Here is a 25,495-nt window from a genome sequence, read left to right on the forward strand (position 1 = left end):
CCCCTTAGCTCCAGTTCAGGTGAGCTCCTCGTCCTCTGCGTCCAAACCCCTGGCAGCACCGCATGAGAGCAGCAACAGCAGCAGTCAAACACCAGCTACCACTAAGTCCAGGCCCAGTGCAAAACCCCTCCCTCCACCCAGGAGAAGGCCGCCTCCACCTCCCCGCTCTCCTTTCCACTTGGTAAGCAAGCTGTACCCGTGATGTTGATCATCAACAGACATCAGAGAAAATATCTTGGCACAGTTAAATTCTGCCATATTTAAGGGTATCTGTCTCATAACAAAAATAATTAATGAGAATATTTTTTTGTAGTAACAGTATTGCTAGAAACCACATTTTAATCATGTAAAGACAAACAAGTCCACTGCGAAACTGCACAAAACAAGACCCCGTTAATATAGATTCATAAAATGTTCTGTTTTTTTATGATTTCATGAAATAACTACTGTGCTGAGGTCCTGGAAAATACATACAAAATATTTCCTAATTATCATTTATCAATCGACTTTATTTATTACTTTGTATGCACTCAGATGAATAGATTGGGATAACTAAATATGTTCTTAATTAATGTATGAGGGATACATGACACCAGGTTATATGCAAAAAAGCGGGGCACTTTGTTTGGCATTAGTTTGAGTTTTAGATTTGTAAATGTAGTTCAATGGTGTTTACACATTTCCTGTGAATTTACCTCATTGATAAAAAAAATAAGATAATTAACACTAACTTTTAAAGCTGAAACACGTTATTGCAGATTTATCATCTTGTTTTACCTGCTAAAATGTACTCTCCTACTCCACAGGCATGGATGGCAGACAGCCAGAAACAGCAACGTGACAGCCGACTGGACTTCATCATTAGAGTGAACGAGAACCGCTGTGCAGCGAAGCCCATGTATGGCCGGGAGGTTCTGAACTTCCTGACTTTTCTCCCTGGAAGCCATCCCTCGCCGGCCCCCCTTAGCGCTCGGGGGGAGTGGGGCCGCTCGGGTCACAGCAGCGCTCTGTACGCTCAGTGGCAAAACAAATCTGACTTCTGGTTCCAGAGTCAAGCTGTGAGAGAGGCCATCCACAGCATTGATGACAGACTGGAGCTGCTCAATCCCATTATAGACAGGTAGATGACTGATGGGAATTATGGCATGAAACTTTTCTGGGGAACAAAGAGGAACAATTTGTGACTTAACTGTTGTTTATTTTACCCAATTAGGTTTACATTTGCGATTCCCCCAGTGGAGGCTCGTCCGATCTCCATGCACTGCTGCCACCCTCCACCCTCCCTGAGCCACAAGCAGGCCGTCTTCTCCACTCAGCTGTCAGCTCAAGTTACTCCGCTGGCTCGCAGTCTCCATCGTATCCAGTGTTACACACGGACCCAGTTCCCGGACCTGAGGCTCATACAGTATGATTGCGGTAAGGTGGCATTTTGCTCTTTTTTTCAGCATTTTTGAGAGAATCGGAGCTGTGTAGTGAGTTTGTTTCGACCTAATGTGATAGCATTTTATTATTTAACTGCAAACATAGACTGCATACAGCAATACAACTAATGGAAAAAAAGAAAATGTGGTCGTAGACGTCATGCACCATTATATAGAAAGCATAGTAGGCACATTCATTATAACTAATAATAAACCTATAAACTGTCTTAATGTAATCTTAACTTACTGGCCTCAAAGTAACAAACCATTGCATTTCCTTAGTCTTCACCAGTACACCAGAGAGACATATTTATCTGGCATATAAAGCAGTTGCTATTGACGATCTACTATTGGTGACTGTTTGCTTTCCTACATAACTCTATTGCAGGGCAATTCAATTACACATTCAGTTGGGCCAGATTTTATAACTACAAAATTCAGCTGGGCCAAACATTCAGCGGCCTGTAAAAAGCGCGTAGTGACACATTTTAAACCAACACATATTACTGCGGTGAAAAACATGCAATTTTTATTCATTGTTCATCTAACAAAGGTAGGTCAAAAAGTGCATAAAAACACAACAAATTAGCATTAATTGAACAGAATCTGAAAAAAAAGTGCACAGTTGTAGCATTACATTTGTTTGCTTTAGAAGTCAAATATTCAGGTTATTTTTTTTTAACCAGGCACATCACAAAGTGCATTTACTGAATACAATAATAGCAGTCTTAATAAATGTCCTCACATACAAAAGAAACTGCTAAAGAGCTCCAATGCAACACAAAGAGGTAGTACTGTAGCAATACTATTTTTTCACTTTTCAAGTAATAACAAAAAAAAATCAAACGTTTTGGTCACATTTGACCCAGACACATTACAAAGTGCATTTAAATGAATACAGAAAGAACTGTCAAACCCTTCAGTGCACAAACCCATAACAAGGGATACGGGTAACTAACATATTATGAATGAATACTACACGACATGTCTACTATAGTAAACTAGGTGCTTACTATCACCTCATTTGTGATTTGTCATCGCTGACTTTCTCAATGGGAGAAGGGACATTTTTAGTTTTGAACAAAAGCAGTGATTTTTGGCTCATAGGATGTCAATCCTAAGACATTGGTGAAGAGAACTGTCATTCAGGGAGCAACGAGTGCTACTTTTGATTGAGTTCATGTGTGAAAAGCTTGATTCACATGTGACATCACTCCAAAACTTCGCTGGCCCGTTAGTGCGCTGCATGTCAATAAGTTCCAGTGTATATTTCCCCTTGTCGATGCAGGGGACCACTTCCTTTGCTCTGGTTGATACGTCCGCCTCTATTGCAACAGTGAAGGGGTCTCTGGCAAAGCCCATCACCTCTGTGGGCAGAGCAAGTCCATCCAATCGACCGGCAAAGTTCTCTTTCAACCTCGCAATGAAATCTGTCATCACATCCGTGATTTGTGCCGGAGATGTGATGTGTTTGGGGAGCGTCAGAAGATGCAGCAACCGACCCGTGCTCAAGTCGGTAGTGAAAAGGTCCAGCTTGACTTGGATCTGCTCCACAAGATCAATGACCGTTTTGTCTCTGTTTACGCTTCAGAGTTGAGAGAGACATGTTTTAGAGTTGCTATCATAGGACCACCGTTACTAGCACCACTAGATGCACTTTCAAAAAACGTGCTGCGTTGTGGTTTGGTGGTTTCTATGCAACGCGGAGTGTTGCGTTCATGGTCTGTACTAGTGTAGGAATTTGGCTACGGGAGGCTGGGCCAATTGAATAGGCCTGCTCTATTGTATTCTTCTTATGTACAGGTAAGCTGCAGACTCTGCACACTCTGCTGCGAAAGCTGAAGACAGGAAGCCACAGAGTGTTGATCTTCACTCAGATGACGCGCATGTTAGATGTGCTGGAGCAGTTCCTCAACTACCACGGACACATCTACCTGCGTTTGGATGGCAGCACCCGTGTGGAGATGAGACAGGTTAGAACTAATGCTTTGTACCAATAACCATGCTTTGAAAATAAAGTTAGATTTGAAATGTCTCCCATAAGCCACAACAATGTTGTCTTGTTCTTAATATTCTGAAAATCAATAACAACAAAAAATCTATTTAACGCTTCATCAGTCCGGCATCTCTTTTGCTTATTCTCTTTGCATCTTTTTTCTTCTTCCTCAGTCTCTCATGGAGCGCTTCAATGCAGACCGGCGTATTTTCTGCTTCATTTTGTCGACTCGCAGCGGAGGTGTAGGGGTGAATCTGACTGGCGCCGACACAGTCGTCTTCTACGACAGCGACTGGAACCCCACCATGGACGCTCAGGCACAGGACCGCTGCCACCGAATCGGCCAGACCAGAGACGTACATATCTACAGGTAACGGCGTTAAAGTGGTTTTACATGAGCAATACATGCATACAAATGCTTTGTAACAGTGAAAAAAGGAAAAGTAGGAAATGGCAAAATATCTTTAAATTCTTTTGAGATATGGTTCTTTTTAAGAGCGCAGTTCCACTTTCATTTTGACCTTTAACATTTGATTAAACAAGGAAGAATGAAGCAAGCAGAGTTAGGCCCAGTTTACACGGAGACAGAATGGGTGTTATCCGCTACAGTTTTTTATCGTATGGACGGTTCGTTCACACGAGGCCGTAACGGAACCGCAGAAACAGAGCCCTCAAACGAAAACGGGTCCCAAGGTGGGTAGATCTGCCGACGGAACGCTCTGGGGGGTCAAGCGGCTCTGTGTGTACGCCCGATACGCCATAGCCCCGCCTCTCCCCACCTCTCCTGCTCACCCCCGTCATTGCTGATGTATTTCGCCAACAACAACAGTGTTCCGAGAGTTTCGAGCCAGGTCCCGGTATCTCGCAGGACAGTGCACCCAGCAGGAGCCTCCAGCAGACCCCCCCGCACGGCAGAGTTTCGGTTAGCCGGTAATTACCGGACTATGACCGGTAAAATATGCTGAAGACCGGCAAATCTAAATCTCTCCGGTCAAAATGTCGCTTATGGTTAAGGTGTCCTTTGACACGCAGGCAGTCATATCATTAGCTAGAACTAGCTAGATCTGATAGATATGGACATAAACGCGAGTGAAGTCTAATCAGACAGGAGAGAGAGATCAGAGATCAGCTGCTGCTGACGGAGACACGCAGCTCTGCATGATCACCTATAGCTCCGAGTGCACTCTTGAACACACTTCAAGTTAGATCATCACACTTAGCTATTTTAATTACTTCTCAAACTACCTAAACTAGCTATAAATATGTTTATTTTTACTGTCGGGTCACTCATTACTGGATCAGCCAGCTGCATGAGACGGATACTGACGGGCTGTCAGGAGAGGGGGAGGAAAAGAGAGGCTCAGTGTATTATTCTTATATAGAGTCATTATTAATTTGTTTTAAAGCTCAATAAATAACAAAGAAGACCTTTGACCGGCACTTTTCTAATTTTGTCCGGAAGATTTCAACTTTAACTGAAACTCTGCCGCACGGTTCCCTCGTCCCTTGGAAGAGGCGGAGAGGTGGGTTATTTTCATCTGCTGGTGGACTACCGGGGAGATTGAACGTCCTGCTCGGGAGCCAGACTCAGAGTTAGTGACAGTGGGTGCGGTGCACCTGCCTTTTACAGCAGGAGAACACGCTCGCCTCGGGGAGGGAGAAAAAGAGAAACAGAGGCCGCCGAAACAGCCAGAGCCCTGCCTCTCCCCACCTCTGCTCCTCTACCACAACCATCAGCAACAAGTGGACATGGAGAACTACATGAACTACATGAACTACATGTTGCTAAATCCACCGCGGAGAATAAACAGAAGGGTAGCCAGGCAACCATGCTCGGTAGGTCTTATTCGCTGCTTTTGGTGTATTTTGTGGCGGAAGTACAACGCCACTTACAGGCCCGGCATATGTACTACAGCGTCTCCAGCGGGTCGAGCGTTCTCGTGTGGACGGACACGTTTATTGAGCCTATTCCGTTCTGACGGAAGACTTTTTTGTTATCAAATTCTGTTAGTTTTTGTTTCCGTGAGTCTTAATCTATAAAAAAAAAAAAACATAGGAAGCTGCGGAGTCAAGTAAGACACCTAGTAGTAAAGTCCAGTGTTTGACTCCTAAACCGGTTTGAGGAATTGTTTTTAGACCTACCCAACCCTACTGCTGAGCCTTCAGGAGATGTTGTAATTCTATTTTCATGAAACAATACTGGGAAGTCCCCACATTCACATTTTCATTATGACAGAAGTTTTGATGCGATTGCAGTGGAAGCACATATTTAGAATCAATAACTCACTGCCCTAAAATTGTCTCCAAACCGTTTGTGTGTGTCAGAAAGTAGCTAGCAGGCCATCATGCACAGAAGGAGTGCTAAACAAATACAGCCAATGTCAATTATATTACAAGATGTACGATTTGAAAATCAAGGCACATGTGAGTTAGAAATAAGTTCAACAGCATATTGATGTTTTCATTTTCATCTTCAGGCTGATCAGCGAGCGAACGGTGGAAGAGAATATTTTGAAGAAGGCAAATCAGAAGAGGATGCTGGGAGATATGGCTATTGAAGGAGGAAACTTTACTACTGCTTTCTTCAAAGAGGTAGAATTTGAACTACAGTACTTTGCAGACACTTACTATTTTTGTTTTATTGCCTAACAATACAATGTAAATACATTCCCTCAAGTTTATATATGAAATCCACTTCTGGTACTGGTTGCACATAACGTATAAGTGCAGAGCATGAAGTGAAATTCTCTTCTGTTTAACACCCCGATGATTAAATGATGATTAATCATTGTTTTAAATAAACACAAATATGTAGCACATAATTAAATGTTTGTCATTGCATAAACACACGCTATGCCCTCTTCCCCTTTCATTTAATGTGTTCAGATCTACCTCTTTAGGTGCTGTTTGAAGTAGGGCCACAAAGCAACATTTTGTAATTATGCAACAAATGAAACCATAAGCATAAGTGCTCAGTTTGATTTAATTACCACAGGACATAAGCTTTTCAAGTGCCTCCTCATTTCTTTTTTTTCATCCAGAGAACCGTCTCCCTAAATTGAATTTGTCTCTTTTTCTCTTTTTCCTCAGCAAACCATCCGAGATCTGTTTGATATGAATGATGGGGAGAAGAGGGAGGCGGCAGTCGAGCTAACAGTGTCGCAACCTGAGGAGGAGGAGGCTGTCAACAAACAGAGCACCACCATTTTGGAGCAGGTTAGATGCATCACATTTTCGCATATATTCAGTATGTAGCACCCAACCCAACTTTTTTTTTTGGTCATTCAATAAATAAATGAAATAAACACATAGTAAAGTATTTTTTTGTATTATCCTGTGTAATTTTATATACTTGACAAATAAAATAAACTGATAATTGTTCTCACTTATTAAGGAAATGTAGTGCAAAATCCACATATTGACCTAATCCTCATTTTATACTGTTAAAAAACAATGTTTTTTTTCTAGACAGTATTGTGTTTATATAACTTGATCATCTTGAAATGATTCTCTTAGGCCCTATGTCGTGCTGAGGATGAGGAGGACATAGTAGCAGCCTCTCAGGCCAAAGCGGAGCAGGTGGCAGAACTTGCAGAGTTCAACGAGAACATACCCCTGGATGATGCAGGAGAACAGGAGGAGGTGGAGGAGCTCTCAAAGGCAGAGCAGGAAATTGCTGCTCTGGTGGAGCAGGTGAGTTATCATGCCTGGATGGATAATCTGTTTTTAATAACACAAATAATGTAATAATATGATAAAGTTCCTATACAGAGCTTGATGGAGCATTGTAGTCAGTCAAGATGTTTATCTGCATTATACCTATAGTTATTTTATTCATTGTTTAATCTCCATATGCTCTATATCTAGCTCACCCCGATTGAACGCTATGCCATGAACTTCCTGGAGGCCTCACTAGAAGACGTATGCAAGGAGGAGTTGAAGCAGGCTGAGGTATGTCACAATCTTTACCTTGGTTGTGTTGATTTGAGAAACTATGTCTCATTAGCTCGGATCTAAACATTAAGTCTAAAATCCAACTGACAAACGTATTCCCAAAGCGCTGTACACATGTCCAAAGAATTCGCTTATAACCTGAATAATATTGGCATATCCTTTATGTCCTTATCGGTAGAATATGATGAACTTAACAATAATACTGGAATATATAATATTTTACGTAAAAATGGTCAGTGACTTAAAAGTATTTAAAAGTAATTTACCGATTTTTTTTTTTGGTCAGTCAATAGTTTTACTTATTTGACCAACCCGGTAGTCCTAGAGAACCAATCACAGAGACATTTTATATACAATTTTAAATTTAAAAAAACTAAATTCTAAAAATCTGCCTGTGTCTGTTCAGGAGCAAGTGGAGGCTGCCAGGAAGGGCCTGGACCAGGCCAAGGAGGAAGGCCTAAAGCTCAACGCTTCATCCGATGACGACGACAATGACTCGTCACGGCCAGCTTCTGTGGAGCCTACTCAGCCAGGCCGCCGTGGCCGTAAACCCAAGGAGGCAAGCAAGAACGTCTCCTTTACCAGGACCAGCGGTCGGCTGCGCGGGGCGTCGCCCGAAACTGAGCCTGAAAAGTCACCCACGCCGCCAAAAGAAGTGCCTGAAAGACTGCGTTGTGGTCTGAGACGAGGAGCTGCCAAAGACTCTGATACTGTGTCTACCAAACCATCCCACACAGACGATAATAAAACGTCCTCATCAACCAGACTTCAAGATTCCTCTAAATCGTCAAAAGCCTCATCTCCTGCCAGAGATCAACACACAATCAAAACCAGGACTTTGCCGAACCGCTCTCATCCCAGTCCAGTGCCTTCCACTCCAACAAGCTCTCCTCCCACAAGGAAACAACCGTGTCTAGGGGAGACCGACAGCAAGACCTCAAAAGAATGCAGAGAGGAGAAAGAATCGGAGCCATTGCCAGAATCCAGCTTCCCGGTAGACCACGAAGCAAAAGATTATGACACCAAAGACCACAGCGCAATGTCTCCACCCTCCACCAGCTCTCGATCGCCTCGCAAGCGCCAGTCAGCAGACGAAGAAGTCCTGCGCGGCCTTGCCGAAGATTCCCCATCAGCCAAAGTCCTGCGGAAGCTTCCTGGGAGGCTGGTCACGGTGGTGGGGGATAAGGAGCCACGAAGGAGGAGGCGGCGAGGAAGCGGCACTGGAGCTTCTTCAGAGGAGGCTACCGCAGAGGAGAACCCTCCCGGATCAGTCGAAGAATCAAACTCAAAAGACAACACAAAAGACAATACATCACCAAGCTCCGACAGCAAAACTAAAGGGGCCGTTGCTCAATTTCCACAGGACCAAGACTCTACTTCAAAACCTTCTGTGCACCATCCACCTGTCAGAAGTTACGCTCCATATTCTCCAGCCCATCTTTCTCCTGACATGCCTGTGCTGAGAAATCTTCCTGTACGCCGCAGGTTGGAAACTGAATCTCGCATGGCTGCTCAGCTGGGAGAGCAGCTTTTGAGTCGGGGAAGGGGAGCAAACCAGTCCAGAAAAACTGAAACAACACCAGGCAAAGACACAACCTCTACAGAGTCCAATGTCAATTCTCTTGCGGGAAATTTGAAAAGAAAGAGGGGCCGGCCCCCTAAGACTCCCCCAAGGTTACCTGAGGCTGGCAACACAGTGGCCTCTTCCCCACAGCCCACATCGCAAAGCGAAGAACGGAACCCGCCAAACTCCCCGAAACGTAAGAGGGGGCGTCCTCGCAAAGACTCCACAACCTCGCCAGAAACTATTAGTGAAGAACAGAACTCTAAAAATGAGCCCACTGAAAATGATGCAAGCAAAGAGCCAACAGTACTGTCTCTCAATGTGTCGGAGACACCCATAGCAGATGTTATCACTACAAGTCAGGACTCCCAGTCTACCAAAGCTGAGGAAATGGACACTAAGAGTGAGGTTTCAACCCCTGCTCCAAACCCAGCTCAAGCTCACACAACCACAGATACAGTTTCAAAACCAGCTTTACCCCTATCACCCACTGCACCTGCACCCCTTCCTGTAGCTTCCTCCACACCAGTCTCAGCCCAATTCCTTAATTCAGATCTGACTACAGTTCCAAGCTCAGACACAGCACACCCACAGGTGTCCTCTGTAACACATTCTATTTCTGCTGTTACAACCACCGCCCATGCAGCTCCATTAGTACCCACCAATAAGGGTGTAAAACCAACAGCTGCCAATACTCACATACAGCCCAAACCTTCAGTTTCTACAACTCCTAAAGCTCAAGTAGAGCCCAAACCTTCAGTTTCTACAACTTCTGCAGCCCCTGTAGAGGCCAAACCTTCAGTTTCTACAACTTCTGCAGCCCCTGTAGATCCCAAACCTTCAGTTTCTACAACTCCTAAAGCTCAAGTAGAGCCCAAACCTTCAGTTTCTACAACTTCTGCAGCCCCTGTAGAGCCCAAACCTTCAGTTTCTACAACTTCTGCAGCTGATGTAGAGCCCAAACCTTCAGTTTCTACAACTTCTGCAGCCCCTGTAGAGCCCAAACCTTCAGTTTCTACAACTTCTGCAGCCCCTGTAGAGCCCAAACCTTCAGTTTCTACAACTTCTGCAGCTGATGTAGAGCCCAAACCTTCAGTTTCTACAACTTCTGCAGCCCCTGTAGAGCCCAAAACTTCAGTTTCTACAACTTCTGCAGCCCCTGTAGAGCCCAAACCTTCAGTTTCTACAACTTCTGCAGCTGATGTAGAGCCCAAACCTTCAGTTTCTACAACTTCTGCAGCTCCTGTAGAGCCCAAACCTTCAGTTTCTACAACTTCTGCAGCCCCTGTAGAGCCCAAACCTTCAGTTTCTACAACTTCTGCAGCTGATGTAGAGCCCAAACCTTCAGTTCCTACAACTTCTGCAGCTGATGTAGAGCCCAAACCTTCAGTTCCTACAACTTCTGCAGCTGATGTAGAGCCCAAACCTTCAGTTTCTACAACTTCTGCAGCTGATGTAGAGCCCAAACCTTCAGTTTCTACAACTTCTGCAGCCCCTGTAGATCCCAAACCTTCAGTTTCTACAACTCCTAAAGCTCAAGTAGAGCCCAAACCTTCAGTTTCTACAACTTCTGCAGCCCCTGTAGAGCCCAAACCTTCAGTTTCTACAACTTCTGCAGCTGATGTAGAGCCCAAACCTTCAGTTTCTACAACTCCTGCAGCTCCTGTAGAGCCCAAACCTTCAGTTTCTACAACTTCTGCAGCCCCTGTAGAGCCCAAACCTTCAGTTCCTACAACTTCTGCAGCCCCTGTAGAGCCCAAACCTTCAGTTTCTTCACTTTCTGCAGCTCCTGTTGAGCCCAAACCTTCAGTTCCTACAACTTCTGCAGCCCCTGTAGAGCCCAAACCTTCAGTTCCTACAACTTCTGCAGCCCCTGTAGAGCCCAAACCTTCAGTTTCTACAACTTCTGCAGCCCCTGTAGAGCCCAAACCTTCAGTTTCTACAACTTTTAAAGGTCAAGTAGAGCCCAAACTTTCAGTTTCTACAACTTCTAAAGCTTGTAAAGAGCCCATTCATTCACCTATTACAAATTCACAAGCTCTTGTAGAGCCTGAAATTGCACATAATACAACTTCCAAAGCTTCTGTAGAGCCTAAACAATCAGTTTATTCAACAACTGTGAAAAGAACAGACCCAGGCTCCGCTAAAACCACCACAGTAGCGCCACCAGCTGCTAGCACTCCATTGACTTTACCCTCTTCCACGATGGCTGTCAAAGCTGTTCCAACATCAATCCCTGCCACAGCAACCGCTAATAAGGTCATATCAGAAACAGTCAGAATTACTTCACCAGTCACTACAGTAAAATCAGCCACATCTAAAAATACAGCTGTAAAGGACTTGCCACAGGCCTCCTCTCTTCCATCCACAACATCGACCCCAGCTGTTGTAACCTCCACCCCACCTACAGCTTCACCAAAACCCACTTCGACATCTTCCCCCGCTTCAGCAACAACCACATTAACAGTAGAATCAGTCCAAGCTAGTCCATCAGACGCTAGCACAGTTTCCACAGAAAATCCAACAACGCCTGCTTCTAGAATACCATCAGAATCATCTGTGTCATCGTCTGCTGCAAATACAGTTCCATCTTCTCCAAGGACTAATTTGACACCAACCAAACCAGACTCGACCATTGCTCCGACACATGAAGGTGGCTACATAAAATGTCCTCCTCCAACAACAACAACATCTACTACTGTAACTACCACAGCCAAGGAGAAGGCAGTGGCAGTTACAGAGAAAACAGAGAAAGTCCAAGTCACCACCCCTTTAGAAACAGCATCCCCTTCCAAAGAACAAACAACTGCAGAAAAGACTGTCAAGATCCCATCTCCCGTGACAACTTCTACACCAGCTCCATTACCAACAGTTACCACAACTACATCACCCCCAGAAAAGTCCATGACAGTTTCTACCACAAACATCAAAACTACTCAAGTGTCCTCTACTATAGTTAACCCAACAAATACAGTTCCCGTGTCCACCACACAAACGACTCCAGATGTTTCCCTGCAAGTACAAAGCTCTGCATCCAGTGAGGTACCAACACCTGCTCCCTCTAGTGTTACATCTGAGAAACAATCACTAAAACACAAAGCACCTGCGTCTAAAAGTGACCCAGACGGGTCGGAAGAAGTAGGTAAAACAGAAGCTGAGGCAAAAGCGAGCAAGGAGGAGGATCAAGATGAAGAAACAGACATCCGTAAGTCTCAGCGTAAAAGGAGGAAGGTGGAGAGTTCGTCTGGGGCCAAAGACTTTGAGTCGTCAAGGAAGGGGACTCTGCGTGGATCTGCCGCTCAGAAAGAAGAACCTAAGCAGAAAGGGTCAGAGCAAACTCCAATCCAAAAAAGGCCTCTTAGCCGCCAGAGTAGCCAGGACTCTGCTCGCTCCTCTTCTTCATCATCTGGGTGCTCAACCCTAACTCGTCAAGCTCACCACAAGAGGACTTACGAGAATAGACTTCCTACCAAGAAGAGGCGCATGGATGTCACCTCAGAAACAGGGAACGAGGAGAATAACAAAGACGATAAGAAGCACACCTCTCGGGGAAGGCGTTCTAGGTCTTCTTCTTCCTCGGACTCTGACACCAGCGAGCACAGAGAAGAGCATCGGTTAACACGCTCAGCTAAACACAGGCTGCAGGAGAGGGAGAAGGGAAACAGCCGACAAGGAAAGAAACCCGACAGGAGTGCATCAAACAATACCAACGCATCCACAGGTGGAGAGTCCGGCAGTGATACATCTTCTGTCGGGATCACCAGAAAGTCTGCAGGATCTAAGCCCTCGCAAGAAAGTAAAGCTCAAACAAACAGCGCGCCCTTGATTCCTCCTGAGCCTGAAGTCCTTGGGAAGAGGTGCTCGGCTCTCAATGCTGCAGCCAAGCTCCTGGCAATGAAAGGCAGGGTGGATACCCCTGGCCACACCACTCGGAAAGACTCTGGTGCTAAGGCTGCTGGGACTTCCCCTGCCTCTTCTGACAAGAACCAAAAGCCTAAAAGCAAAAGTGTTCCAGCCTCCCCTCAGAGTAACTCTTTAAATCTTAGTAATAATAAAAGCAGTTGCAGCAAAACTTTAACACCCAACCAGACAAGCCACTCTGCTTCCCGCTCAACTAGGCAGCGCCCCGGTTCTCTGGTTCCACCCCTGGAAGTGGAGCACAAGAGGTCTAAGGCAGATGAAAAAGACAGGGGGGCTAGAAGGTCTTCAAGGATCAAGGAAGGCGAGGCAGAGGCGCTGTCTTCCTCCCGAGGCCACAGTGCCTGCAGCAGCGTGAGCAGTGACGGCGAGGGCCACGCTGGCGGACGCAGCAGCAGGAGCCGCAGCAGCAGCAGTAGCAGCAGCAGCAGCAGCAGCAGCAACAGCAGCCAGCGGACCCGCAGCATCAGCTCTCAAAACACGGAGCGCCGAGAGTCCCGCGCCACTTCCTCCGGCAGCGAGCGAGAGAGGGATCGCAGCTCCGAGAGCAGAGACAAAAGAGACAGGCACCGCAGGGAGAGCCTGAGGTCGCATAAGCTCACGCAGGAGGTGACCAGCAGTTCGGGAGCAGAGGGGACTCCGGACCGGGTCCTGCGGAGCGTTGCGGCCCTCGCAGCGGTGCAGGCCCGGTCACCGGCCGCAAGCACCCGCTCCTCGTTTGGTCACCACCGTCACAACAAGACATGATCAGAGTGCCAAAGGGAAAAAATAAAAGCTAGAGCACGATATGAGGGCACGTCATGACCTCCAAGGTTGCTGCTTTGTGTGCACTCTTAATGAATGCAGGGGAACTGAGTGCTGCACAAGCCAGGGACCTCCCTGCCTCTTGGGCCCTCTCCCTTTCCAATTTGGAGCTGGCCGACTCAGCAGCTCAGCTGGGGGAAGGCTCAGGGAATGCCGGACTGAGAGTTAAAAAAAAATGTGGCGCCATTGTTGTGCGTCCGTAAACAGACAGAGAGATGGTGCAGTGGATAAGTCGCCGCTGGGACTTGAGAGGGACAAAGGTGCAAGAGATGATAAAGGAAAGCTGTTAGTTCACATTATGTACTGTAATCATTAAAGACTGGAACACTCAGATCTTATTTGTTAAGATGGGATTATACAGCACCCTCTATCAGGGTCATAAATGGTAAGTCATTTGTGTGACATTAAAATCTTACGAGTGACCAGTTGTATTGTAAGTTGGAGGTTTTAGAGAGTTTGGTTTTTCAAATTTTGTCCGCTGTCCTGACTATTGTTTCTTTGTAGTCAGTTGATAAGTTATGCATATTTTATTATTTCTTCCAGGCTTAGGAAGAGACCAGATCTTTCAATGTGATCTTTGCTGCACTATGCTGGAGCTTGTCTTTTGCTTGGGCCCTTTTTTTTTGTCATGTCAGTTTCTGTTCATTGGATTCTTTTTTAAATCCAGCCTTGCATTTCTCATTTGCACATTTTTTTTTTTGAATACATTGTGGTGTAGTAATACGTTTTTACATCTGCAGTCTATAATTGGTTCCATGTACCTCACGATGTATCTCTACAGTTTGAACATGTATTAATTGAAGCTGCAGCTTGGCTTGAACAGACCTGGAGCAACAAAAATTAAATTTCTTTTTTCTAATCTTCCTAAAGGCAGTTATAGTTATGGTCCACTTTTGTCATGTATTAATATCAAAAGGGCAAGTCAATGTTATTAAAATGAAGAGTGCCTCTTTGGCCAAATGGGTTAGAACCTCAGATTGCCTTGTGAAGCACCTGAAGCAGGGGTGTCATGCTTATTACAAAAAAAAAAGTAAAAGCCAAACAAAAAGGATACAACTCGAGAACATCAAAAAAGTCAGTGCTACCAAATTAATGTTTTACTTTTCACCTGAATTTATTTGTCACCATCACTTCATTGCTCTTCTTTCATGTAAAAAAAAAATATATATTACTTGGACAAAATATGTGAATAAAAATGACTGGTACAGTTCCAGATGACTGTAAACTGGCAATTTCCTTTTGGACATGTCGAAGATATTGAGCAAAAGTTGATATTTGGGAAGGGGGGGGGGGTGGATTGGGTTGTAGTCTATGGTGATGGTCTTATTTTTTATTTGTCTCTTTATTTGTTGCATTCCTTTTGATCCCTTGTAATTCCACATTGTTTTACTTGAAAAATTAAGACAATTACAGTTGAATAAAAAGACCAAAAATTAGTTGGAATTTTTCATTGTGTTCAGGATTGTTTAATGGTGGGTAAATTACAGGTTTGTGTCATACTGCTATATTTAATATGTACACCCAGTTACTGTTAGACAAATACTTATTTTCAATTGTCTGTAACAGCCAGTGTGTGAACAAAAAGTCATGATGCAAGACAAACAGAATAATATACCATGGCAGTATTTTATTTTTAAAAACAAACCTAAATTAAAATAAGTCAACCGTAACACTTAGACAACCTTTACAAAATAGTGTGGTGCACACTAGTCATCATTTGTCTCGGTGAATAAAACCAATGTTCCAGGATTTTCCTCCCAGAATACACTACAATGACAAGAGAGACTGCACAATGTGACAAACGGGTGAATACAAAAGTGTGACTTTGTGTCAGACTAAACCATGACATTTAAACAAACATAAAACCTCACTATCCCTTCTTGACAATATTCTAGCACATTCTCACATGATCATGCATTAAGGTGAAGGCACAGTTTTGAAAAAATAAGAAGTTTTAATCGTGTGGTTGCAGCATCTTACAACATTTTAAATCATAAATACATACTGGTAGGACAAATAAAAGTGGGCCTCCTATTGCAGTGCTGAGACACCAAAATCAAAGAGGGCTGGTTTGTTTTTAGACCCTAAAAAAGAAAAATCTGTATTTACAATCGTTACATGTAGGCAGTTTGAAATAACTTTCAAGTCTTAAAAAAATCATCTCAAAGAATGTCATTCACCAGCATTATAGGTTATGTACAATTATATTAGTCTATTAAAACTGTTTCTTTACTCCCAATTCATCCAGAAACGTTGTAACAAGAATCAACGCACAGTTTCCTGAGTACAGTGCGGGGTTTCAACACTGCTTTGCTCAAGGCCACATTTCCTCATTTTTATGAAAGAGGGGAAGAGGCACTGACATAACAGCTCACAAATCGTCCTGGTGTTTGTGTCGCAGATTCTGAAGGGGGGGGGGATTTCCATTAGACCAGCAGCACTGCCTCTTGAGTTGAAGTGGAAATGCAGGTGAGATTGTAGTGAGTTAAAAACACATCTCTTCTTAAAAGAAAAAGAACTGTCTGGACCAAAGAAAAGTAAATGGAAGATGAATATGAAGTGTGGAAAAAAAGCCCGGTTGACAATGGAATAAATCAATCCGGATCTGCTAAATCAGTCTACAGCCAACTGCCTGGTGTTAGGTGCCGAAGGCAGAGACCAATGCGATGACTAGGATGAGGATGAGGATAGCCAAACAGATCGCTATCCAGAGCTTTTTCTGCATGGGGAGAGAGAAATAGATTAATTAGGTGCAACAAAGGGACACTTCTCCCCAAAATCAAAAATACATATTTTTTCTCCTACCTGTAGTGATATTTATTATTGTTCAGTGTTGGAGATATCAGCCCTAGAGGTGTCTGCCCTCTTTAAAATATATTGGATATAATAGGACTTGGCCTGTGGTCAAAGCCCCCAAAAATATATAGAAATTCAAGCAGCATTGTCTCTTTTCAGAAATCTTGACTGTTGCACAACATAATTTAAATATTTTAGAAATGTTATAGATTCTTATATTTACAATTACACCCATGAGCAGTTTCATGTAGGAACTTTTTTTTCTTCTACCAAACTACACCTGCCAACAAGTGCACACGAGTCTGCTTCCTTGTGCACGGTGCACGGTGATACGGTTGGCGGGTGTAGTGCGGAAAATAGTTCCTACAGGAAACAGCTTTAGTGACCCGGTCATGATTTCCGGAAAATGTCAAGAGAAGGCAGACATCTCTATGGCCAGTCTGCCAGCATTGGCCAAAAGATTTATAAATAGCACTACAGCTAGGATAAAAAATATATATTTTGATTTAGGAACTGTCCTTTTAAAGACACATTGTAACAGGACGTTAGGGCAGGACATAACACAGAAAGGGATTATTGCTTACTTTTAAAGTGTCCATATCATGTGTCTTAAAGATGTATACTGTACCTTGCGTGATTTCTGCTGATATGTGACTGCTTTCTCAGTGTTTTCCTTGGCTCTCACCACGTAGTCCGTCGACTGTTTAATGTTGTGCTCAACCCGGTTCACCATCTCCCCCTGCAGAAGGGAAGACATAATTCATTCTCTTTGTCACCCAGATCAAAAGCTGGATTTTGACGTTGTGCGCGTTGCTCTACCTGAGCCTCCACCTCCATGGCCAGGTACTGGAACATGTCGTGCAGCTCTCTGATGCTCTGCTCCAGCTTCAGGATCTCGTCGTGCCGGGTCTCGATCTCATTCAGAGCCTGTCTCGTGGCTTTAGCATCGCTCATGATCTAAAGATTTGTATTAGTTATTAAGAATAGCTGCAGCAAGTCATGAGGTTTCAGGGCTTTCAGCATTCTTTACACTACGATCTAGCGGAACTGATCACTAATGGCTTCACTAGGATGTCTTTCTTTGCTTACCAGATCAGCTGTCCAGTTTGAGCGATTAGAGACAACAGAGCACATCTGTCATCATTTCATACATGACACTTAAAGTCACGTCTACTCCCTGTGAATGTGTTTTGCCTCAGCAGAGGGGTTGTGGTTTCCGACATCAGGTATTTGACACTTCTTTCATCTTGCCACATACTCACATTTTGAGTGAAAACATCCGTGTGCCCACTCTCGAGCATCGCGTCCAGCTCTTCATCTGTCACGTCCTTCCCAGCTGAAAGGTAGAAGTACATCAGGATGTTGTGGTTGGGTGAGGAGAGAAAATGAAAATACAAAAACTCTCACATGAGTTTAGTTTTTTATAAAGGAAAGCACCTGGCAGTCTTATGTAGAGCTTGTAAAGAATGGTTTTTTCTCAGTTGTTGCTACTACTATGTAGGGATGCAATTAAGAGTCAATTATTTTCGTTAGTGATTATTTTGTCAAATATAATAAAAGCATAAAATGGCCCCTTTAACAATATCCAACAGGAACACGGTGACTTTGTCTGACTAACAGTAAGAAGAAACAAATATTCAATTTACCGTAATGACAAAAAGCTAATATTTGGTATATCTGCTTGGAAAATGACTAAAACGATTAACCAATGATCCAAATATTTGCAGATTTATTTTCTTTCAAACAACTTATCAAATAAACCTGTCATCATCTAAATAGAGGTCGCTTTATACAAACATTATGAATGATAAAATAGCTGCGACAATATTAAATACGTCTTCAAAAAGAGCAGTTATAATATAAACAACATTATAGTGATATAAATAATTGATTGCATTGTTATACCGTGCTTATGAATGATGATATGGCGGTTTAAAAGCAGAAAGTGACAGAGAGAGGAGATGACACATGGTCATGGGACAGAGAAGCAGGAAGTGGTCACAGCAGTGAGGTCCACCACACACACCCTGTGCTGTACTCACTGATTTTCAGCTGCCGGTGTATCCTCTCCACGTTGCGGTCCCTGTACTGCGCCTGGATGGTGTTACAGCGACCCATCTCCTCCACAAACTCCCTGGACAGGACTCCGTGCTGCAGAGGAGGAAACACTTTGGTCACTTTAACGCTCATTATTGATAGATCTTATACACATTTGTGGGAATTTTAAATTATATCCAACCTGGGTCCGTTGCATCCGGGAGTTTATGGGTACATATTTTCCCTCCTCCTCTCCTTTCTTCGGTTCAATACCTGTAGAGATATTTCATAAGTATCATTAATGTACACAAAACTAAAGAGTGTTCTAGAGAGGCACCAATCACTGCATTTCCATTTGAATTTAAAACTGCAACTACTTTGCACACTTGCATAATGTATATATTATCAACTGTTTTTATTTTTTTTGTAGAAGTTTGGACTTTTACTGTGTATTCTAACTTACTCTGTATATGTTATGTTGTGTATTCCACTGATATGTATATATTTACGGTTTGTTTATTTATCATTTAAACTCTAAATTCCTTAACATGCTGCAGTAACACAAAAAAATGTCCTTACTTCATATCAGTCAGCTATTAGGATTTCACAGCCACACACACACAAAGTGGTAACAACAGGGCTTATTTTCCACTAGCTTTAGCAACTTTTAAAACCATCTTGGCAGCTTAATTCCTAAAAAGCAACTTAAAGAACATCAGAAAAAAACAAGAGATATGTTATATACGGTAATCATTCAATTCCCCTAGCTTATCAGAGCATTTGCGGTGACTCGACTCTTCATCAAACAGGTCATAATCTCACAAAATGAACATAAGTGTATTGACTTGTTATCCGCAAATACTCACTCTTCAGTTTTCTCTGAATCTGACCCGCCAATGTTTTGATCTCCTCTCGAAGAGTCTGCAGCTCTCTCTTCTTACCTGAGGAAAACATCAACAGATAATGTGAACCCTCTGAGTGGTGACACTTAAGACGAGAGATTCAGAAAAATATGTGGATTTAAGAATACCTTTATCTGCAAAAAATATATTGTTCACCCAACAGTAAAAGATTTTCAAAAATGTGGTGACTTTATGTTTTGCCTTTACAGGAATAGTCAGTACCCAAATCTGTACAGACTGATGGCATGGACAAACACACTTACTGTCGTCCGGCAGCGGCTCGCCCAGCACAGCTTTCTGTTTGTTCTCCAGCTTAGACACCATCTGTTTGAGGCTGTTCAGCCCTTCGTGAATTTCTTGAACCTGAGATTAGGAAACAAGGCAGAAGCACTGTTAACATGTGCATTTAGTTGTAGGGGAAACAGATCCACATGAAGTTTAATTGATCGATTCATTGGTGAATTCATTTGTCAAGCAAATATGCCAGAAATGCTGTGGTTCCATTCTTTGAAAAGAAAGGATATTGCTGCTTTTCCTTTCTAATTGATTATTTTTAGATAGTGGACCGCTGGGGGGATAAAAAAAAGCATGATGTTTTTGTTCAGGGTATATGCAGGAATCCTGAAGTCAAATGTAATACCTTACAAGACCTTTTTCAAGACCCTTTCCATACATTTCAAGACCTCATCACCACTTTGAGTTTTAGCCGGTTACATTGGTGACACACTTTAATATATACAGTATTGATTGTCCTTCCTCCTTATCTTCCAAGCTATGTGACCATTTATTCAACCTACAGTGGACATTCCTCAGTTAAACAATGTAAACAATCATTAATCTTTTAATGTTTAAACCTTTTTTTTTACAACTATTATTTCAGGCATAGACTGAAAGACAAGAACAATGAATCCTAGGAAAACTCCTTGGGACCTTTTACCTTGCAAATATTTATCTTTTTATTTTACAACATTTTCTAAACTAAATTATATTATTATTTAATAGATCAAATAATAAATAATTATTTGTAGGTCTAGGTACAGTACCAGTGTCTTATCTTGTTTTTTTTCAATGTATTATATATTTTGAGAAACAATAAACGATTTCTGATTTTTATTTGGAAAAATATATTTTTGTTTAAGTTGCTTATTTTTTTATTACAAATGATATCTAGCAACTTCTTTGTCATTTGGTTTATATCTGTGACAGTTCATCAATACAACTTTAGAATGATTTTATATAAATGTACATATCATATTCTTTGGGTCAATGAAAATGTAAACAAAGACACATTTAAACATCTGTGTAAGTGTATAATTGAAGACTTATAAAACTAGAACTTGAGGCAACAATGAAAGAGAAGAACATGATCTTATCTGATCGGTCTGCTCTTCTCGGATTAATATCAATATGTAGACAAACTTTACCTTTTTAAAGAATGCATTGTTCTCCTTCTCCTCTTTGGCTGAAGAGGTTCCAGGTTTGATCACAAGAGCTTTTGCCTCCTCGTCCTCATCTGAAGCCTCTGCCTTCTATAAATCAGATAACAGACAAATGAATTAACACAATGAAAATGAAGATATTTCCATTTTAAAGCATAAAAACAAACGTCAGCACCCCCCGCTGCCATGCCCTTTCCCGGCCTGGCATACCCTTTAAGAAGACAGGGCTGGAGCGGAAGTTGGGAGTAAATTGTCTCGAAAGTTAACATTCACACACGTAAAACGCTCCACATTGTTATTTTAATCATGTTTGGTGTTGTATCCTCTCATTACAAGCTGTGCAGGTTGAACAGTGAAGTGAGCACCTATTAACAAACTGTTTTCACTTTGCTAAATTAGCAGGCTAGCGTGTGAATGCTAAAGTTAGCCGTGTACTCACATTTCCTAACTCTTTAGTCCGGTCCCGCATTTTTTCAGAGAGTCAGATGTCAGAAAAGCTGCGACTCCACGCGGAAGTATGGTAGGTTGTTCCCAAGCAGAGAAAGAAACTAACCGAAACTGGAAACTTTGATCTAGTGTCATTCACCAAGAAAACTACAGTAGCAACCCTTCTTCTTCTGGTGCTAGTCAAAACATCATACGAGGACTCGTTGACGCCCTCTGTCAGAGCAGATTGCAACAGCACTGAGTCATGATTTGCATTTTAATTATTACAATTATTATATGTTTTTTTCTTGTTTTTGTCACAACCAATCGAATAGAGAGACCCCACAAATATAGACCAATTACAGAACTAAAACATCACATTTTTGAATGCATTTTTTGTATACAAAAAATGCATTAAAAAATGTGTAAAAGGAACTGCAAGAGGGTTTCCATGTCTTTGTATATTTCCAAAATAGGTACATTAAGGAATAAAGTAATTTACTGCTAACAAAATAAAAAAGTATTAACTTATCTCTTATCAAAACATTTTTGACTATTTAATTTTTATTTTATTTTACGTTATAAAAACTAGTCATTGCCTACTAATGTGACTAATGCCTAATGTGACTTAAGTTTTTCATTGCCATATCAACACTGTAGCTAATGTGCACATGACAATAAAGCCTTCAATCTTCAATCTTGAAATCACCACACCCTTCCATGCCTGACAAAGTCTTTTTAGAAAAACAACACTGTGGGATCATTTATGTTTGGACGATGTAGTGAATAAAACAAATGAACATAGATACTTCTGTGCGGGTAGATTTAAATATAGTCATTTCCTGCATCATCACTGCTGCTCCTGGAGATCAGTCATATGAAACCACTCAGTTGCTGCCATTTCTCTGACAGCCACAAGATGGTGCTGTTTGCCTGCAGAAACTGTATAACTGCACCAACCATCACATCCAACAAGCTGTTTACACCACAGAAAGAGTTAACTATACTTTAAAAAATCTGTCATCAAAACTGAACTTAAATTCAAATAAACACCTTCATGACTAAAACAGCCATTATGGAGAATTAACAATGTCTATGAATATTCACGCCTACTGACAATTCCTTTTCGCGAGCTATAAATAGTCCTATTGGAGACTGATAAGGCTAATTATGTGGTATTTAAAATACAGACTTCAGATAATAAACCTGCAAAATAAACAGTTCAGATGACTATTGTATACCTAAAATGTCCTTGATTCTTCATTACAGCAAGAACGCGTATCAATTTAAAGTGATGTGGCTTTAAAAAAGGAAATTATTTAATGGGTTTCAAAGGATTTATTAACAAGCTGATTCGGAGGCACCAATTATGGGATTTGTCAATATCTTGTGCAAAGCTTACAGGGCTCTATGATTGTCCTTGACCCTTTACTGATGACCTATATTCAATGTGACAATTAGAAAATCTATTACTTTAATCCTTACTTCCTGTATTTAATTACTCTGCTGGCCTGGTTTAACATCCCATTGTCAAATTGTGACCTGTCCCCTCGTCACGAACAGCCTCAGTGTGGACATTGATAGCATTTCGATTAAAGCTTGATTATTCCTTTTCTTATTATTTGACGTATTTTTTTTTTAATGCTTTATATTTTTGTGTTTCATAATGGTGACGCCTGTCTTTGCGTTTATTGAAACACTTTTAGGCAAATGGCTTTATTTTAGGAAACAGGAAAGGATTTCTGATATCACCTTAATCATTTATAATAATAATATAATAAAAACACACAACAATTAGAAATGCATTGATTTGTAATGTCAAAAGTGATGCTGTATTTCGGAAATATTCATTTAAAAAAAAAAAAAAATCATATTTTATAAGAATGTCACTAAAATCAGTATAAATGGCAGAAATAGCAATATTTTTTTAAATGCATACATGTACATTCTGAATGAATACACAGAGTCTAGAGTATTGCGCACTTAGATATTGCAGTTAGTTTAGCACAGTTTATATACAAACACAGTATGGGGTGATAATTGCTAAATTAATAAAGATATAGCTGGGAAAAAAATTTTTTTTTAAAAACTGTGAAATAAAAGATGAAATCATCCTTTGTGGCTTTGAAGGGAGCTCTAACTCAACTACACTTCCCATAGTGCACCGGTGGTGATCGTCGTGTCGCCAGCGAGCTGTCAGTGTTGGGGGAGAGAGGAATTGGTCCAGCATCTCTGGAGCGGCGGAGAGGAACGGAGGACAGAGACACATCAGCTAAAATGACGAGATTTTAGCTTAATGTTCCCCACACTGGATGTTCAAAGCGTGGATGTTTAAAAACTGATCCTTCCCGTCTGCCGTAGATCAGCGCGGAGATCTGACTTCATTCTATCAATGAGAGATATGTGGAGTGGCTCTACCGCCCGGTGTTAACACAGAAAAACACAAGATGAAGAAGCAGTTCAACCGAATGAGACAGCTCGCCAACCAAACAGTGGGCAGGTAAGAGCAGAATCTGAGAAAACGCGTTTATGTGCACGACATCTTGCTTTGTCATTTGCCCTGACACAAAACAGCAAAAGCAGGTATTCATCGGCTGTGTTCGGCTGCCAGCTTTACGTTCACTCGATGGGATTGTGCTGCTCAGCTGGTTTGATTTGCACAAAGCATTAACTGTCAGTGGAGGTCACAGTTGCAGTGTTGTGTGATTGATTGAGCCCAGCAGGGGAGGAGCGTATCCGCACACATGATGAGGGAGCGGACATGGTACCCAGGGAGCAGGGCTGCTGCTGCCCACTGACCGATAAAAGCATCGCACAGGGCGGCCACCGGGCACCCTGCAGCGGCGAGTCAGGGCACCCTCTTACACTAACATGTCTGCAGTGACATCATGTCATTTGTTCCCATTATTTTAACAAATAGCCGTTTTGCCTTTATTTGTTGTAAGTGTTAGAGAGGTTAGAGAGGTTAGAGAGGATGATCGTGGCATCCCATTAATTTGGATGTTCACGTTCAAAAAGAACATTGAGTAAAGATGAGCACTGAACATGATACGTATCTTTAGATGTCATCTGCAAAAGTATGATATATCTGGCTTAATGGAAACATATAAATGTTAAGAGACCCAATGATTGAGCCGTGGGGAACTCCATTAAATAGTAATAATTCCAATCAAATCTGGTCACTCTGCACACACTGTATGATTGCAGATAGTGAGAATTCCGAACGTTTTTCTGATCTGTCGTCATAGTGTGTCCTCATTTTTTCTTTTCTTTTGAATGTTTAAGTTAATCTCAGCCCAGCGGTGAGTCACGGTTTTTGTAACTTTAAACCAAAAATATTTGTGTTAAGATGTAGGACAACCTTTTACCCCACCAATGCAATGCAAGTTTTACCATGATGGTTCAAAGCATTGTAGTGATCCAATACATTCCATATGTTAAATACCCACTGATTTATGCTGTTTGGTGTCAAGCTCCAGAAAAGCCTTTTTTAATCATTGAAATTAAATTCCTATTTAGCGCTTTGCATACTGTGCCATTTCAACATAGTAACATGTCAGGGTTGATGAATGTAGATGTGTTTAATCCTTGTAAATCCTCAGAGCATGAAGCTGCATCAGAAATATGCAAACGTTTGTGCTTGGGTTTTTGTGATTTATTCATTTTCACTGTGCCTGTTTCCCCCTGCTAAGCTTGATGCTGCAAATAGACCTTTGTTTGTTGATCCTAGATACGACCTGAGGCTCGGTAAATAGTCCCCATTTTGGGTATATCTTTACTATGAAACTACCCACAAGTGAATAGCAGTTTTCTGTCAGGGACTCACTGGGGTTTTGCTTTTTTGAGCCTGTATGTCAGGTGTATCCAGGGAGAAATTGAAGAGGTGTAGCTGCAGCCTGGATCTCAATAGGTATTGTTTTGTCTTCTATTTGTCAACCACACCCTATAGCTTGTAACTGAAGCCAATGTCATGATATGTCAACACTGTGCCTTTGGCAATTTGGATCGAGTGTTGTTTAATTGTTGCGCAACCTTAAAACAGAATCATTGTTGAAGCTCAATCAAGGTCTACCTTAAGGACACGTCAAATCTGAAAACAGGTTGATTTGTAGCCTGTCAGTTCCTTGAAACTTGCCCCAGGTTCATTCTAAAGCAAGTGCACGATAACCTGTTTGTTTTGCTTAGCTAACGGCAGTAACTGACGACGCTGGCACACCGAAAGGATTTTGTGTCAAGCT

At 42.1% G+C, this 25,495-nt stretch overlaps 3 protein-coding genes across 7 annotated transcripts in view; 2 read left to right on the forward strand and 1 right to left on the reverse strand.

Moving 5' to 3' along the window:
• The window catches only part of srcap (Snf2-related CREBBP activator protein), a 40,330-nt gene extending 25,237 nt beyond the window's left edge, over window positions 1-15,093 (forward strand). For both annotated transcript variants that reach the window (XM_079658123.1, XM_079658124.1), the window contains exons 24-33: window positions 9-181; window positions 807-1,120; window positions 1,214-1,416; window positions 3,225-3,394; window positions 3,591-3,787; window positions 5,895-6,009; window positions 6,508-6,633; window positions 6,934-7,110; window positions 7,285-7,368; window positions 7,778-15,093. In XM_079658123.1, coding sequence (XP_079514249.1) covers window positions 9-181; window positions 807-1,120; window positions 1,214-1,416; window positions 3,225-3,394; window positions 3,591-3,787; window positions 5,895-6,009; window positions 6,508-6,633; window positions 6,934-7,110; window positions 7,285-7,368; window positions 7,778-13,600 — 7,382 coding nt within the window. In that variant the 3' untranslated portion in view covers window positions 13,601-15,093. The remainder of the gene's footprint in view (window positions 1-8; window positions 182-806; window positions 1,121-1,213; window positions 1,417-3,224; window positions 3,395-3,590; window positions 3,788-5,894; window positions 6,010-6,507; window positions 6,634-6,933; window positions 7,111-7,284; window positions 7,369-7,777) is intronic.
• A 171-nt stretch (window positions 15,094-15,264) lies between these two features.
• stx4 (syntaxin 4) lies at window positions 15,265-21,498 on the reverse strand. The gene is made up of 10 exons (XM_079658177.1): window positions 21,271-21,498; window positions 20,817-20,921; window positions 19,656-19,755; window positions 19,357-19,431; window positions 18,693-18,763; window positions 18,496-18,604; window positions 17,716-17,789; window positions 17,273-17,410; window positions 17,082-17,192; window positions 15,265-16,376 (listed from the first exon to the last, which is right to left on the reverse strand). The coding sequence occupies exons 1-10, from the start codon at window positions 21,298-21,300 to the stop codon at window positions 16,296-16,298; spliced, it is 894 nt and encodes a 297-aa protein (XP_079514303.1). The 5' UTR covers window positions 21,301-21,498; the 3' UTR covers window positions 15,265-16,295.
• Window positions 21,499-23,426: 1,928 nt separating this feature from the next.
• LOC307024213 (rho GTPase-activating protein 44-like) overlaps window positions 23,427-25,495 on the forward strand; it is a gene marked incomplete at its 5' end in the record, with an annotated part of 65,914 nt that continues 63,845 nt past the window's right edge. For 2 of the 4 annotated variants that reach the window (XM_079658159.1, XM_079658161.1), the window contains one exon: window positions 23,427-23,757. In XM_079658159.1, coding sequence (XP_079514285.1) covers window positions 23,705-23,757 — 53 coding nt within the window. The remainder of the gene's footprint in view (window positions 23,758-25,495) is intronic. The other 2 variants (XM_079658162.1, XM_079658160.1) reach the window with 1 other exon arrangement.

The sequence above is a fragment of the Notothenia rossii genome (genome assembly GCF_949606895.1).
Source record: "Notothenia rossii genome assembly, chromosome: 11".
NCBI lineage: Eukaryota > Metazoa > Chordata > Actinopteri > Perciformes > Nototheniidae > Notothenia > Notothenia rossii.